The following is a 14,004-nucleotide window of genomic DNA, read 5'->3' on the forward strand; positions in this document are numbered from 1 at the left end:
TGCTTGAAGGGATTAATCGAAGCAGAGTACGCACTGGCCTGGATAAAGGTTTTGGTGATTTGGTGATCTGGCTGTCACTCGGGTTTGGAGCTTGCCATTACGACAATGACAACATGCCAGATTTTGGAACATGAAAGTGAAAAATCAAGCACCTCCGGGCCTGCTGGAATAGTAGTGGTTTTCAACCTCTTGACAGGTCACATGTCATATACTCTGCATATCAGATATGTACCTTATGATTCATAACATAGCAAAACTACAGTTACGAAGTAGCAACAACATGAGGAATGTATTAAGGGTCACAGCATTAGGAAGGTTGAGAACAACTGCTCTAGAGCCTTTCAGGTCAAGCAAAGGCCCATTTGGAAACTCAGCAGCATGTGACCCAGACGAGCCTGTGGCTACAGGATGCCTGACACCCCCCCCCCACACACACACACACACATTCTTAATTCAATGGGAAGAGAAAAGGCACTAGAGCAGAGGTGCTGATGGGATCTGCGAAGCTCCTCTCCATGGTGAGGGGATTCTCAATGAATGGTCTAGCTGCCAATCTAGGAAGTTAAAGTTGTACCCCGAGCTTCCTCCATTCTAAGCTGAGAAGCTGGGAAGAGCCTGTCTAGGGGGTTTAGATCTGTCTCCCAAGGAAGTATGGCAGTGCTGCTGAGGTGGCCTTGAGAAGGTGGGAGAAGGCAAAAAGGGGTAAGGACAGCTCCACACGGAACCATCCAAGGGACTCTCTGGGCTGTAAGGCAAAGCGGTAACTAGTCAAGTGTAGATCCAGACAACCTGTTCTTCCCATGGTCATGCCGTGTCTGCTATGCAAGGATTGTGGTGCAGTCCTAAAGATCTATGTCCCTTTCCCGAAGAGCTCCAGGAGTTACAGGCCAGGCAGGACTCCAAGATAAAAGAGAAACCTTAAACACTTTCCCTGTGAGAGGAGAGACTGAGAAGCCGGGGCCATACTGGACCAGCAAGGCTACTGTGATGATGGCTTATACAGTGGTGAGAGCATCTGCCATAACTCAGGTTTTTAAGGTAAGAATGAAGAGGCATCTGATCTTTCACAGGCAGGAATAAAGAGAGCCTTTGGAAAGGACAGACTCTTCAGGTACAGACGGGACTCGAAAAAGTCAGGATTTAGATCAATTAAGAGACGTCCCTAAAAGGGCAGACCACAGGGTAAGCACACACATCCCATATCCTTAGGGAGAGACGGAGCTGAAAGGCATAGCCACACATATACCACTGGGACAAGGAAGGGGCTCTGCCCTTCAACATTCTAAATCTACGTCCAAGTTGAGCTCCCTCATCTGAAAACTCAAAATCCAAACTGCCAGAAATTCATAAACGCTGAGCGTGTTCAAGTGTTTTGGGTTTTAGAGAAGTTTCCAATTAGGGATGGTCAATCAGTGAAGTCTGTGCACACATTCCAAACTCCAAAGTACCAGAAATCAAAAAGTCGTTGGTCCTAAGTATTCTGGACCAGGGATATTACACCAGTAAGCAGGGTGGAAGGTTGGCCTGTTACTTAGACAATAACTAGATGTGGCAATTTCCAAACTCCACATTCCTAGAAAGGAAGAAGAAAAGCCTCTTTTCTGCTTTCTTGGGCTGAAGACAGGCCCATGCCTGAGAGAAAACAGCTCTCCTCACCTCTCCTCACCCAGGTTACATCAGACTTAACCGGAGTGACCAGGCTGGACCAGATGTTCTCCTAACTCAGGTCTAGCCAGCCGGAGAATTCCTCACACTTTAGACTCTTTCAATAGGACCAGCAACAGGTGGGCGGGGATCAGGAGAAAAGGCTCCACCTGCTTTTCAGGACCAGACACAGGGGTAATGGCAAGGCCTCTTTATCTCTCCAAGAACTGGCTCTGGGGTAAGGGAAGAGTTGTGCCACAGCCAGACCTGCCCCTCTTAGAGGGAAACAGCAAATGCTCTCATCAAACCGAACAGATGAGAACCTTAGTACTTAGCATGGCAAAGCACAATGGCCCCTTCATAGAGACCCTGTATTTCTCCTCAACTTTATTTGTTATGTTGAAGACTTGGGATCATGAGGGCACAGTGTAGAGAGACTAGAGATAGCCTATACTAAGAGAGTAGCTGAACACATTTATATCACAAAACAAGAAAAACAGCCTCATGCCTTGATGAATCCTGTGTGATTTAGGGGCATCAGCACTGTTCATATTGCATTAATGATATGATTTTAAAGCCTTCCAGATCTCTCTCTCTCTCTCTCTCTCTCTCTCACACACACACACACACACACACACACACACCTGTGTATGTGAACATGTGATTTGTGGATGTACATATATGAAGAAGTACTCTAAAGTGCAAGAAATAGCGTAGCAAATTTGAAAAAAAAATGGCCAAGTTTTTGAGAGTACTTCACATTTGCATTTGCACAGGTATCACTGCACGGAAAGCACCATTTTCTTGTATTTTCTAAACAGCAGAGCACAGAGATTACAAAGTTCCAAGTCTGATAGTTGGCATCCTGTTTATTTGGCTGTTTCAAGCTTGTTCAATGTGCACACCAAGGCAAATTTTGATTTAAACAAACAAACAAACAAACAAACAAGAATCTGCACTTCTACAGAGGGAATGCTGAGCTCTCGAAAAACCACACTAGCGCTACTTTTTGTTTTGGACAGAAATGGGGATGAGACATGTCTCCTTCAATCACAGCTCGGCAGCTGTCTGCAAATGCATCCTGACCTCCCTCTTACGTGCAACGTCAGCCCCACCTTGACTCTCAACAAACTATACCCCACCCATATCTATTGTCATATATATGTATATATATACATATATATGTGTGTACACACATATATATACTTCATATATCACATATGCATATATATGATATCACATATATTACATACACACATATAAAGTATATGATTTATATTACATATATGTGTGTAATATGTTACATATATTACATATATATTATAAATGAAAGGCTGGCTTTATATTAGTTATAAATGTCAGCCAAACGATAAAAAGTCAAAATGCCAAAGTTGTACAGATCTTTAAAAGCAGTCACTGTGAACCAGGCTCACTTGGGTTATCTCTGCAACACAGATTCACATGTTATAAGTGGTAGGTGGAATATCTAACATAGAGGGAGCCTCTGGAAGGCTCTATAAGGAATGGAAGGCTCTGTAAGAAATGCCAGTAGGCCCAGGTCTGGGTGAATGAAATAATAAAAAATACAAGTAGATAAATGGACAGAGACAAAGAGCCCCTTTGCAAGGCAAGGGCGCAAGGCAATGCCTGAACATCCACACTGCAAAAGAATTCTGAGCCGCGCACCCATGGAACCCCCAGGAAGCCCCACCGAGAAGAACTACAGAAAGAGACCCCCCTGGCAAGGCACAAACTTTTCAAACTGCCACCAACAAACAAAGTACCAGAAGCAACGGGGCTCCCGCAGCCCCCAGCCTCTGGTAGAGCATTCCCCTCTCCAGGGGTAGATCCCGCGTTTTTACCTTTGTGTGCGCCGAAGCCTGTTCCCACTCCTCAAATGAGGCAAAGTAAAGTTTGAGAGCACAGTCCAGAAATTGGGGTCAGACATATCCATTTCTTTCTTTCTTCACTTCACTGTGAGTTCAAGGCCATGGGATCGAAACGGAGATGGGGAGAAAAAAAAATAAAGGAAAAAAAAAATCCCAATTATCTACTCACTCCCTCCAGAGAAAAACGTGCGGTGAACTGTGGTCTCAGGAACAACTCGGAGCCTGAGAATTACCCGTCCCGTGCTGGCCTTTAATTAATGCACAGCCATCTGAAAGGTTCAGGAAACTTACTTCCTCTTGTGTTTGCCCTCTCCTAGGAAGCCTTGGCCAGCTATAAACAGTAATTACAAGAGTTTAGCCTGCGTTCTGCTCAAAATGCTGTCTCTGTGTGATTCAATCCAAGGTACTTGGTCATCTGTTTGGCAGATACCATTTGCAGCTCCTGGAGGGGTGGGGTGGGAGGAGGAGGACTATTTTAAGTCTATGGTTCCGGGAGGCTGTTGCTTATCAGCAAACCCATTCACATCCGAACATGCCCAGTGCGAAGCTTCCTTTTGGCGTCTACATACAAGGAAAAGAATTTGAACGCAAAAGCTGCTCTTGCCCTCCCCTTCTGGGGGGAAAAAAAAACCAACACCATGGAAACTTGAAAGCACTTTTAGAAAATTGACCTATGGGAGGACTTGAATCTGACACCTTTCTGTAGGATCCAGTTGGAAGAAAGGTGACAGGGCTCTGGCTCAGCCCCCCAGCTGGGCCTCCGGGGAAAGAGAGCGGCCCCCTGGTGTACTCTGCCCAGGAGCAGCAGGGCTGTAGCATCCTCGCAACTCCCCCATCCCAGGGTCTGAAATGGATCGGTCCCTCAAAAATAAATAAATAAGTCCAGCTGCCGCACCGGAACACTAGTGTGTGCTGTGCACACCTGAAAGCTTGGGTGATTCACCATATAGGACGAGGCACAATTGTGGCGCTCAGAGGGAAGTCCCTGATGACTCCAGAGGTGACGCTACCTGTTGTCTGGGAGAAGCATGCACACGCCAAGCCACCACACTCACCAGAAAACCTCAATGACACAAAATTCACGAGTTTACATCCATTAGACGGATGACTACAGTGCACACCTGTTTGGCCTCATGGATTCGAAAGAAGGATCTAGTTAATGATCACCTATGACATGTAAATATACTACTTGGCACTGGTTTAGCAACATGAATTCCTTTCCCTCCCAGTATGTTAAGAGTTTGATGGAAAGGAATATAGACAGGAAAAGGATGAATCTGAATGTTACTCATTAAAAAAAAAAAAAAAAAAAAAAAAAAAAACATGGTATTTAAATAACTCCCCAAACCAGAAACGTTTGTTCAAAAATATATAAAGAAAAAATTAGAATTTAAGTCAGTTACTTTTAATTTAATATTATATTACATATTATTCAGTCTTGTGGTCCACAGAAATATTTTCTCACTCAAAGACTCCAAAAGGGTTTGATGATATTCCTCATACAAGGCATTCATACACACAATCCCATTTTCATCTAGAGTTTCCTCAGAACTTTGAGAATCATAGAAATAAAAGAAAATCATAGAATTCACCCAATTTTATACAGGGGAAAGTGAAGCTTTGAGCAAAAGTGACAAAAACAAACAAACAAAACCCCAACATTTTCCAAGATTCCAAAAGCTTTGGTTTGATGCCTCTGCCCTCTTGATAACCATCCCTTGCCAGCTTTTGGCTTTTTAATATTTTGAGGTACAGCCACCCTTCCACACTGATAGCTTCAAGCATACTAAGACTAAAAATAAAAATATAAAGTCAGGTATGGTGGTACACACATGGATGCTCAACACTCAAGAGAAGGCTGAGACAAGCCACTGCCTGGATTCTAGGACCACCTGCTCTACATAGCAAGACCCTGGCTCAAGAATACAAAACCAAAGAAATAACAGTAACAACAAATCCTGAAAATAAAACGGTGTGACTAGTGAACATGGGTGGGCTCTTTTCTTGTTCTTGTTTCCCAAACAATATTTTAGAGGATCCATTGCCTCAAGACACATGTTTTAGTTTATACTGAACCTAGAGATGGTTTGCCATGCGTGGCAGGATGTAGAGTTCACATGCACATAATCTGTCTTATAAAAATTTTGTTAAGAATTTTAAATGTATTTTGCGTGTGTGTGTGTGTGTGTGTGTGTGTGTGTGTGTGTGCGCGCGTGTGTGTATGTGCGGAGTGCCTGTTTGTCCATATGTGCTCAGTGTGCGTACAGGTACCCCCTAGTGGCCAAAGGAAGCCAACCTGTCTCTTGAAACTGAGATTACAGACAGCTGAAAACCACTAAATGTGGGTGCTGGGAACTCAATCTGCAAGAGCAGCACGTGTTTTAAACTGCTGAGCCATGTCTCTAGCCCCATGTATAAGGAGGCTCGAACATCACTTGTCTCTAGGATCTTTCAAGATCCCAGAATGTAAATATGTACCTCATGGATACCAAGGATGACTGGCCACTCTAAATGGTGTAATGTATACTCTAAAAAGTTTCTCTCTAGTGACACTGTAGCCTGGGCCATTCTTTGGTTTGAAGCCTTCCTTGTACTTTGGGAAATGTTTGGCAACATCCCAGATTCTTTCCATTAGATAGCAGAGGTGCGAATCAAAACTGTCTACAGACACTGCCAATGCGTTTTTGTTGGGAGTCACTGTTCTAGATAATGCCTCCCTCTGAGAAAAGCGTCATATTGTCTTTGATTCTGGCCTCAACACTTAATCTAACCTTAAGCAAGTCATTTAATCTCTGCCTATTTTCCCTAATTATAACATTGGTCCATAACAGAACCAACCTCTGGGAGTTGGCATATGAAAATGAAAATGAGGTGACCCATCTAAAACCCCTCTATGTAATAATGTCTGTACTGAGTCAGTGCTGACAATATGAAGAATCGAAAAGAACATTTCACCTGATGATGTAATCCTAGAGCGAAGGGCGTTCCAGCACGCTCCATACCCTCCAGTGCCCTGAAAGAGACTCTCCACAGATAGCAGCCACGCGGAATTGTCTTGGCTGCTTACTGCTGCCTTACATTGAGGCTGTGAGTTTCTTTTTGTTTTCTTTTGTTTTTTTTTGATTTTTGGTTTTTTTTTTTTTCTTTGTCTTGTTTTATCCGAGACAGGGTTTCTTTGTATAGCCCTGGCTGTCCTGGAACTCACTTTGTAGACTAGGCTGGCCTTGAACTCAGAGATCTGCCTGCCTCTGCCTCCCAAGTGTTGAGATTAAAGGTGTGCTCCACCACCGCCCGGCTGACCCTGTGAGTTTCTCAAGGCAAAGGCCAGATTATATTGATCTCTGTATTTCCAGAATCAAATAGCCCCAGACGTACACAAACATTTTTAAAGATGCTTTTTGAATAGACAGTCCCACTGTCCAAGTGTCTACTCTTTCTCCTAAGAGACACAAAATTGCCTAGTGTGAAGAGATCCATCAATGCTCTCACAGAACCTTCAATTGTCAATATTCTTAGAACAATGTTACTAAATGCTGAAGGCTTTCTCTTATGACTCTTTGTCACCAAGCGATGCAAGAATAGCAGTACAAACATTTCTTAGGTTTTAGCATGACTTCAGGAAATACCACAGGCAAACACAAGGAAAACTCCCCTTTGAGTACCATCTCTACATTCCAGACAAACCAAAGACTTTCTGAGCTTGTTGATGAAGAAGGGAACCACAGGCTGCCAGAGAAGAGCAACCAAGGTCATGAGAGAGGATTTGAAATTGTGATAGAAAAATCATGAATTCAGGCATCTCCCTGCTGAGCATTTGAGGGATAAGAAATAGCTAACTGACCATGAATATTAAAAAGACTGTATGAGATTAGGTTTGCATCCACAGAGGGGAAAGGTGTGGGAAGGGGAGTCAAGTTTCCTCGAGGAATGCTTAGTCACAAGTTGGAGGACACACACAGGCTGAGAATTCAGCTCTGGATGGGTTTAAGTTGGAGCTGATGTCTTTATTCCCAACTCTCCTATTCTCCATAGTCTTTCTAAAAAGTTCATTTAGCTGGCATTGCCTATGAACATGGCAGCAACCAAAATGGGTACATCGATATACTCAAACCTTTATTTTCCCTCTTCACTGCCTCTGCTTTCCATTTTAAGGAATATCTGAGACTTTCAGATACTGATAGCTATTGTTAAAGATTTTTTTAAATTATGTATATAAAAGTATGAATGTGCATCTATGTGCACAGGTACTCAAAGGAGTCCAGAAGAGGGCCCTGGATACCCATTGTGAGCCATCCGACATAGGTGTTGGGAATCAGATTCTGGTCCTCTGAAAGAGTGGTACATGCTCTTAAGTACTGCCTGCCATCTCTCCCATCCCAACACTAGTCATTGTAGCTAAATATATTTGACTATTTTCACTGAAAAGGCTTGGGAAGATCTGGATTTATTCACACTGAACACCTAAGACTAGGTAAAGTACACACACAGCTAGTGATGCATTAACTAATACAGAGCAAGTACTTGATAGATTCCCACACTCACTGATGATAAGAGTGGGCGTGACACTCAAGTGTAACCTGTCTCCTAACCTGTATGACTTGATTTAGTAACCTATGATTCAGAAGACAAGGCAGTCGGTAAACACAGGATTGAATTTGTCAGAATTACTGACATTTTCCTACAGACAAAATAATTATATAGGTAGAAGAGGAAGCACCGTTGAGTTGCAATTGCCATAGAGCTGCTGAACTAAGAAGAACCTGAGTCTTCGAAGTCCTTAGAACATAGTTGGTCTCGGCTAATACACAGACAATCAGCAAGATGCTCTACTTATTGGACAATCACTAAGCCAATATAGCAGTGGGCACAGTTTGGGATCCAGACTGCCCATTCATTTATCAAAATGTCACTATCAGCCACTGCTTTTCCAAGGAAAGGAAATGGGATGGGAAAATAAGCTTGTCATCCAATTGGGAGGCTAGCTCTGGAAGAAATGGTAGAAAATACAAGGTGTAATCCTTCACAGTTCATTTCCCTCATATATTTTTTAATGTCCTTTTTAGAGACTTTTTACTCTCCCTCCAGATGCCCCATGCACAAACAGAATAGTATTAAAAAGCTAATATCTATGGACTCCTTTATGTGCACTATATGGAGATTAATTTCTCTGGGCCAAGATGTTAGGACTAAGGAGCTTTCAACTCCCTGTGTGAGAATCTGTGTCTGTGTATCTATAGCCAGGGAGGATACATAGTTTCCATGAAGACTTCACCTCATCCTGGCCTAGTAGCAATTCTGCTGTAAACTTGCTTGATTCATTCCTACCTCTGTGTCCAGCATCTAAAAATGACTATTGCTCAAGGTGGTTCACATCTGTAAGTCCATTAGGTCGGATTCTAAATGCTCTCCTGAACTTAAGGGAAGAGGTCTGATATGCACACTGACTTTTCTAAATGATGAAGCCTACAAAAATAGAATTCAAGTGGGATCAAAATTGAAAAATGTAGATAGAAAATATAAAGGATGCTATACACAGGATAAAAAACAAAGAACATAATGAACAGCCAGAAGATGGAGATGCTCTTAGTGTTATTAAACAAATGGGTACTTATAATACTCAAAGATAAACGATAACGAACTGGTAGGGATATATCTGAATGCTCAAACCCATGGCAGATAATAATCAGGTTTTATCACCCTAGGAAAAGTGTAGGGGGGTGTCGTAAAGAAGATTCAGAGTTCTAAATTTATTGGGTAAGATAAATAGTCGATTTCTCTTTCCTAACAGTCTGTCAGAGAACTATATAATTCTCATGGTTGGTGTGAAGAATATGTTCTAAATGGTGGTGGGACAGAACGGAGATGGGACAAAATGGGAAGAGAATGCAATGTGTCCTGCAGGCATTCTGATCTTAGGAGAAGCAGAAGATTAAAGGGTAGCAGAAAGTCAGTAACATCAATGAATCTATGAGAATGGGCTGATATGGGGAATGAGGATGTTTCTGCCCAAAGTAGTCTCTTGACATGTGTGATGGGTAAGTATGGTAGGTTAGTCCTGGGGAGCAGGCAAGAAGGCACTTCTAGGAAGGAAACCCTTGCAGTTCTCTGCTCTGTCAATCAGAGGACGGTCCTGTGAAAAAGGCCACTACTGAGATGGAGAGAGCATCCTCTGCCCCCAGGAGAACAAGGCATGCTACCAGAAAAGGACACAGGAGGAGGCTACTGGGAGATCCACAGCTGAGAAATGTAGTGATCTGAATGAGGATGGCCTCCATAGGCTCCTCTATTTGAAAGGTTGGTACCCAGTTAGGAGAATTGTGTGGGAAGGATTAGGAGGTGTGGCCTTGCTGGAGGATGTGTCACTGGGTTCTGGCTTCAAGGTTCCAAGAGCCCTCTTCTGTGTCTTGCTTGTGGATCGGATGTAAGTTCTCACCACTGTTCCAGCACAATTTGCCTGGCTGCCTGCCTGCTGCCATGCTCCTTGCCATAATGGTCATAGACTGCCTGGAACAGTGAGCCCACAAATTAAATGCTTCCATTTATAAGCTGCCTTGGCTATGATCTCTCTTCACAGCAACAGAAAAGTAAGACAGATGGGCTTCTTGACTTTAAAACAGCTGTCTGGAATCTACATCAGCAAATTGCAATCACACGGACCCTCTGACAGGCTACCAAAAGAATCATGGGACAGAGGGCAACTCTCTGAGGTCATTGCCCTCTTCTCATACAAAGGAAGGCCTCACACACAGAGTGAGACCAGAGGCGAGACAGTTCCTCCCCTCGAGACTGAACTTGGCAGGCATTTGTTCTAGGCAGTCTTTGTGTAAGCCCGACACCCCCAGTGGGTTAGGTAAATCTCTCTACCGGGCTCTATCCCAGACAGCACATGCATAAAAGGGTTCAGTCACTGTCAATATCCAGATTTGCTTCCGATCAGTTCTCCTTACAGAAGAGCTTCTTGCAGGCTGGGGCTGTGTTGCTTTCATCTTTAAATCTTTAATACCATCACTGAGCTGAATGTTAAAACAAGAGAGAGGAGGAAGCGAAAGACAGAGGGGTGGATGAAGGTGACGAATGAGAGGCATCGGGCTCAGCAAGGGTAAGAAGACAGTGAGGATGAGCTTTTTCACAGTTGCTGCCAGGAGCCTGATACTCTGAACAATGACCCCATTCCTGTTTTAAAAAGCTTTGCCTGTCTGCTCCTCTTTGAGCTTCACAGATCCATAAGTCCATTCCATTATTTATATGTGCTGTATCCACTATGAACAATTACCTCAGATTCTAAAATGCCACAACATAGGGACCTATGCATATGCATTTAATTATGAGAGGGTGGAGGTGCATGATCCGTTATGGATGAGATGCTAAGTGCTCTTTTGGTCGTCACTGAACCCCAGTCAGTAAGGAGTACATCTCGGTGTGGAGTTAACTTCAAGGACATGGTGCTACTTGATCCAGAAGCCTGGGTCCAAGGTACATCATTTCTCATTCAGCTCCCGAGAATGAATTACAGTGCAATTATAAAAAGTGACAATTTGGTTGAGGCGGGTCAGTGTGGTTATATTTAGCCCTTTAGAGCTGACACCAAGGCCTTCTCTGTAATGTAAGATTATGGTTAATTTATCAGTTCATCTTTTCCTGAATATGTTTCCAGGTCAGATAACCATGGTTATAGAGAATTATCCCATTAAAATGAGAGAAAAGTAGTTGTGGTCAAAGTACCACAAAGAAACACAGATGGAAGTAGAGGTGGTGTTTCTGCAATGAGCAGACGTTTACTCTATTGTTGAAGCTGACTCACACTGTCACAAAGCAGGAGAACATGTCAGTGAAGACATGGAAGTTAGCTAAGCAGTTTTCAATCAGGGTTCGGCTGAGTTTCTATTAAGTCACATCATTTTTTATGCCAGTAGAAGTTTTTGAAGAAATAATAATTCATGGGGGCAAAACAGAATGTCAGTCATGAATAACTATCACAGAAATGTGATTAAAAATATCAGATATTATTTTTACCTAGTCGGGAAAGATTAAAAAGTGATAGTACTCAATGTCCGCAGGGGCACAGGGAGACAAGCACTCTGTACCAGTGTTCTAGAAGCAATTTGGAAGATGAAAATGCACATATGTATACACACACACAACATTTACTGATAAATCAGCCTGTCTCCTCCTCAGGCCTGAAAACCGTCTGCAGTGATTTGAATAGGTATGGCCCCTTAGACTCATGTGTTTGAATGCTTGGTACACAGGGACTGACACCATTAAGGAGGTGTGACCTTGTTAGAATAGGTGTGGCCTTGTTGGAGGAAATGTGTCATTGTGGGGGTGGGCTTTGAGAACCTTAAAGGTTCTACCTTTAAGCTCCACCCAGGGTAGAACAGTCTTATCTTGGCTGCCAGGACATAGAACTCTTGGCTCTTTCTCTAGTACTATGTCTGCCTGGATGCTGCCATGCTTCCTGCCATGATGATAATGGGCCGAATCTCTGAAACTTTATGTTGTCCCATTATAAGAGTTGCCTTGGTCATGCTATTTCTTTTCAGCAATAAAGCCCAAACTAAGACACTATCTTAAAGACAAACAAGGTCCATTCCTGGTTATGATTAAACCTCTTGAGAAGGCAAGGCTAACTCCTAGACAGGGTTCAAACTGGCAGAGAATGAGGCCTAAATCTCTGTTTCTAAGGACTGGCAAGTCCAGGCAAGTCCAGGCCTCAAAAGCTGCCCTGCCACCTGGCCTGAGACAAGGTCAGCAGCAGTTTCCAGACTGCCTCCCCCCCACACTCCCACCCCATGCCCCAGCAAGTTTCCATACCCCACACCCTGGTAATGAAATATCCCGAGAGGTGGAGCAAGATAAAGGTCACCTACCCCCAGAATCCTCTAAGTGCTTTAAATCAGGCCTGAGGCCTGTGAGCTCACTTGGTTGTCTCTTTATCTTGGTAGTGGGAGCCCTCAGCATGCTGGACTTCTGCAGAATAAAAACTCTTTGTGTTTACACACTATTTGAGTCACTATTTCAGCGAATCATAGACCCTTACACTCTGTTTCCAAGGACTGAGTTACACTCCCACCTGTGACTTTAACTACAAATAGTTCTGTACAAATAGTCCCTTGAAATGGCAACCATGATGTTGTTTCAAAAAGGTTGTTATGACCACCATTGTCATGACCACTTCATGATGATTACCTTGTTACAACCACCTTGCAACCATGTCCCTGTTTCAAAAGAGGCTGTAATGATCCACTTGTTACATTCTGCTTCTGTAACCACACCTATTTGTCTGCCAAATTCCTCATTTGGAAACCCTCTACTCACAATCTATAAAAGCCCATATCTTGCCTACTTCCAACGCTTGCTTAGGGGGAGGCAGCCCACGATCATAAACTTAAAAAGTTTGTTTTTAGTTGCTTGCTTTAATTAATTTGGCTGTGATGATTTGTGTCGTGGTTTTTCTCCTCACATCTTTAAAATTAAAAATATTGAGGCATGATAAATATATGTGTGAACTATAATGCCACATCCTATGTACAAGAAGATCTTCAGGTATGGAAATCAATTCAGAACTGCTTGTAATAGTGTGTGTGTGTGTGTGTGTGTGTGTGTGTGTGTGTGTGTGTCAGGGGTGGGGTGTGGTGGGGAGTCAGGATTCTGAACGTTCAAAAAAAAAAAAAAGTCCTAAAATGATCAGATACTGAACAGTACAGACCAGGACTGCAGCCTGGATAATAAATTCCAGCGGTGTCTCTAACCCCTGAGAAGCTGTGATTATGGTAGATGGTGAGAAACATTCAGAGGATGTGATTACAATCAGGGGTCCCAGGCTACCCACAAAGGCCCTTAGGTGCAATTACTACAATAGCAACAGAGGCTTATGCCAGATGTTAATGCAGTCAGAAAAAGGATGGGGACAAAGCCCTGGAACCCAAAGAATGCAGCTAGAGAGAGCTGGATGTGGGGAGAGATTCCAGGCTAGCAGGGTCAGCTCAGTGGGGCACCGGGTTTGGGGGGGGGTAACTCTGGGTGTCTGACAAGTAAAACTGTAAGAGAGTGAATGTATAAAGCTCCAAGCCCTTACTTAGCTCATCATAAGTTGTTACAGTAGCCAGAGGAAGCTAACACAATGTTTTTACAATATGGGTAAAATGAGAATTGTCCCAGCAATAATATGAAACAATAGTTCTATGAAAAAAATAATGCATCTTAGTGAACATCTGTTTGAGATTATGACTAATGCTTTTATTATTTAAACTTTTTTACATTTTAATAAAGAGTCTTATTATCTGGTCTCATGCAGACTGTGTGTGTGTGTGTGTGTGTGTGTACTCAAGGGTGACACTGAGCTTCTGATCCTCCTGCCTCTACATCCCTATAGCTAATAAGATCACAGGCATGAGTCACCACACTTGACTTAGGAGGTGCAGGAGATCAAACAGAGGAGTTTTTTTTTGTTTTTTTTTTTTTTTTTTTT

General features: G+C 43.1%; 1 protein-coding gene across 19 annotated transcripts in view; it reads right to left on the reverse strand.

Annotated features, from left to right (window-relative positions):
• Nucleotides 1-14,004, reverse strand: part of Mast4 (microtubule associated serine/threonine kinase family member 4) — a 604,035-nt gene that overhangs the window by 164,517 nt on the left and 425,514 nt on the right. For 2 of the 19 annotated variants that reach the window (XM_031360616.1, XM_031360610.1), the window contains exon 1: nt 3,507-3,598. The exons of 16 other annotated variants lie outside the window; for them this stretch is intronic. In XM_031360616.1, the coding sequence (XP_031216476.1) occupies nt 3,507-3,598 (92 nt within the window). Of the gene's footprint in view, nt 1-3,506; nt 4,304-14,004 lie in introns of those variants that run through there. One more of the 19 variants, XM_031360609.1, reaches the window with a different exon arrangement.

The sequence above is a fragment of the Mastomys coucha genome, unplaced genomic scaffold, assembly GCF_008632895.1.
Source record: "Mastomys coucha isolate ucsf_1 unplaced genomic scaffold, UCSF_Mcou_1 pScaffold8, whole genome shotgun sequence".
In the NCBI taxonomy this organism is placed as follows: Eukaryota; Metazoa; Chordata; class Mammalia; order Rodentia; family Muridae; genus Mastomys; species Mastomys coucha.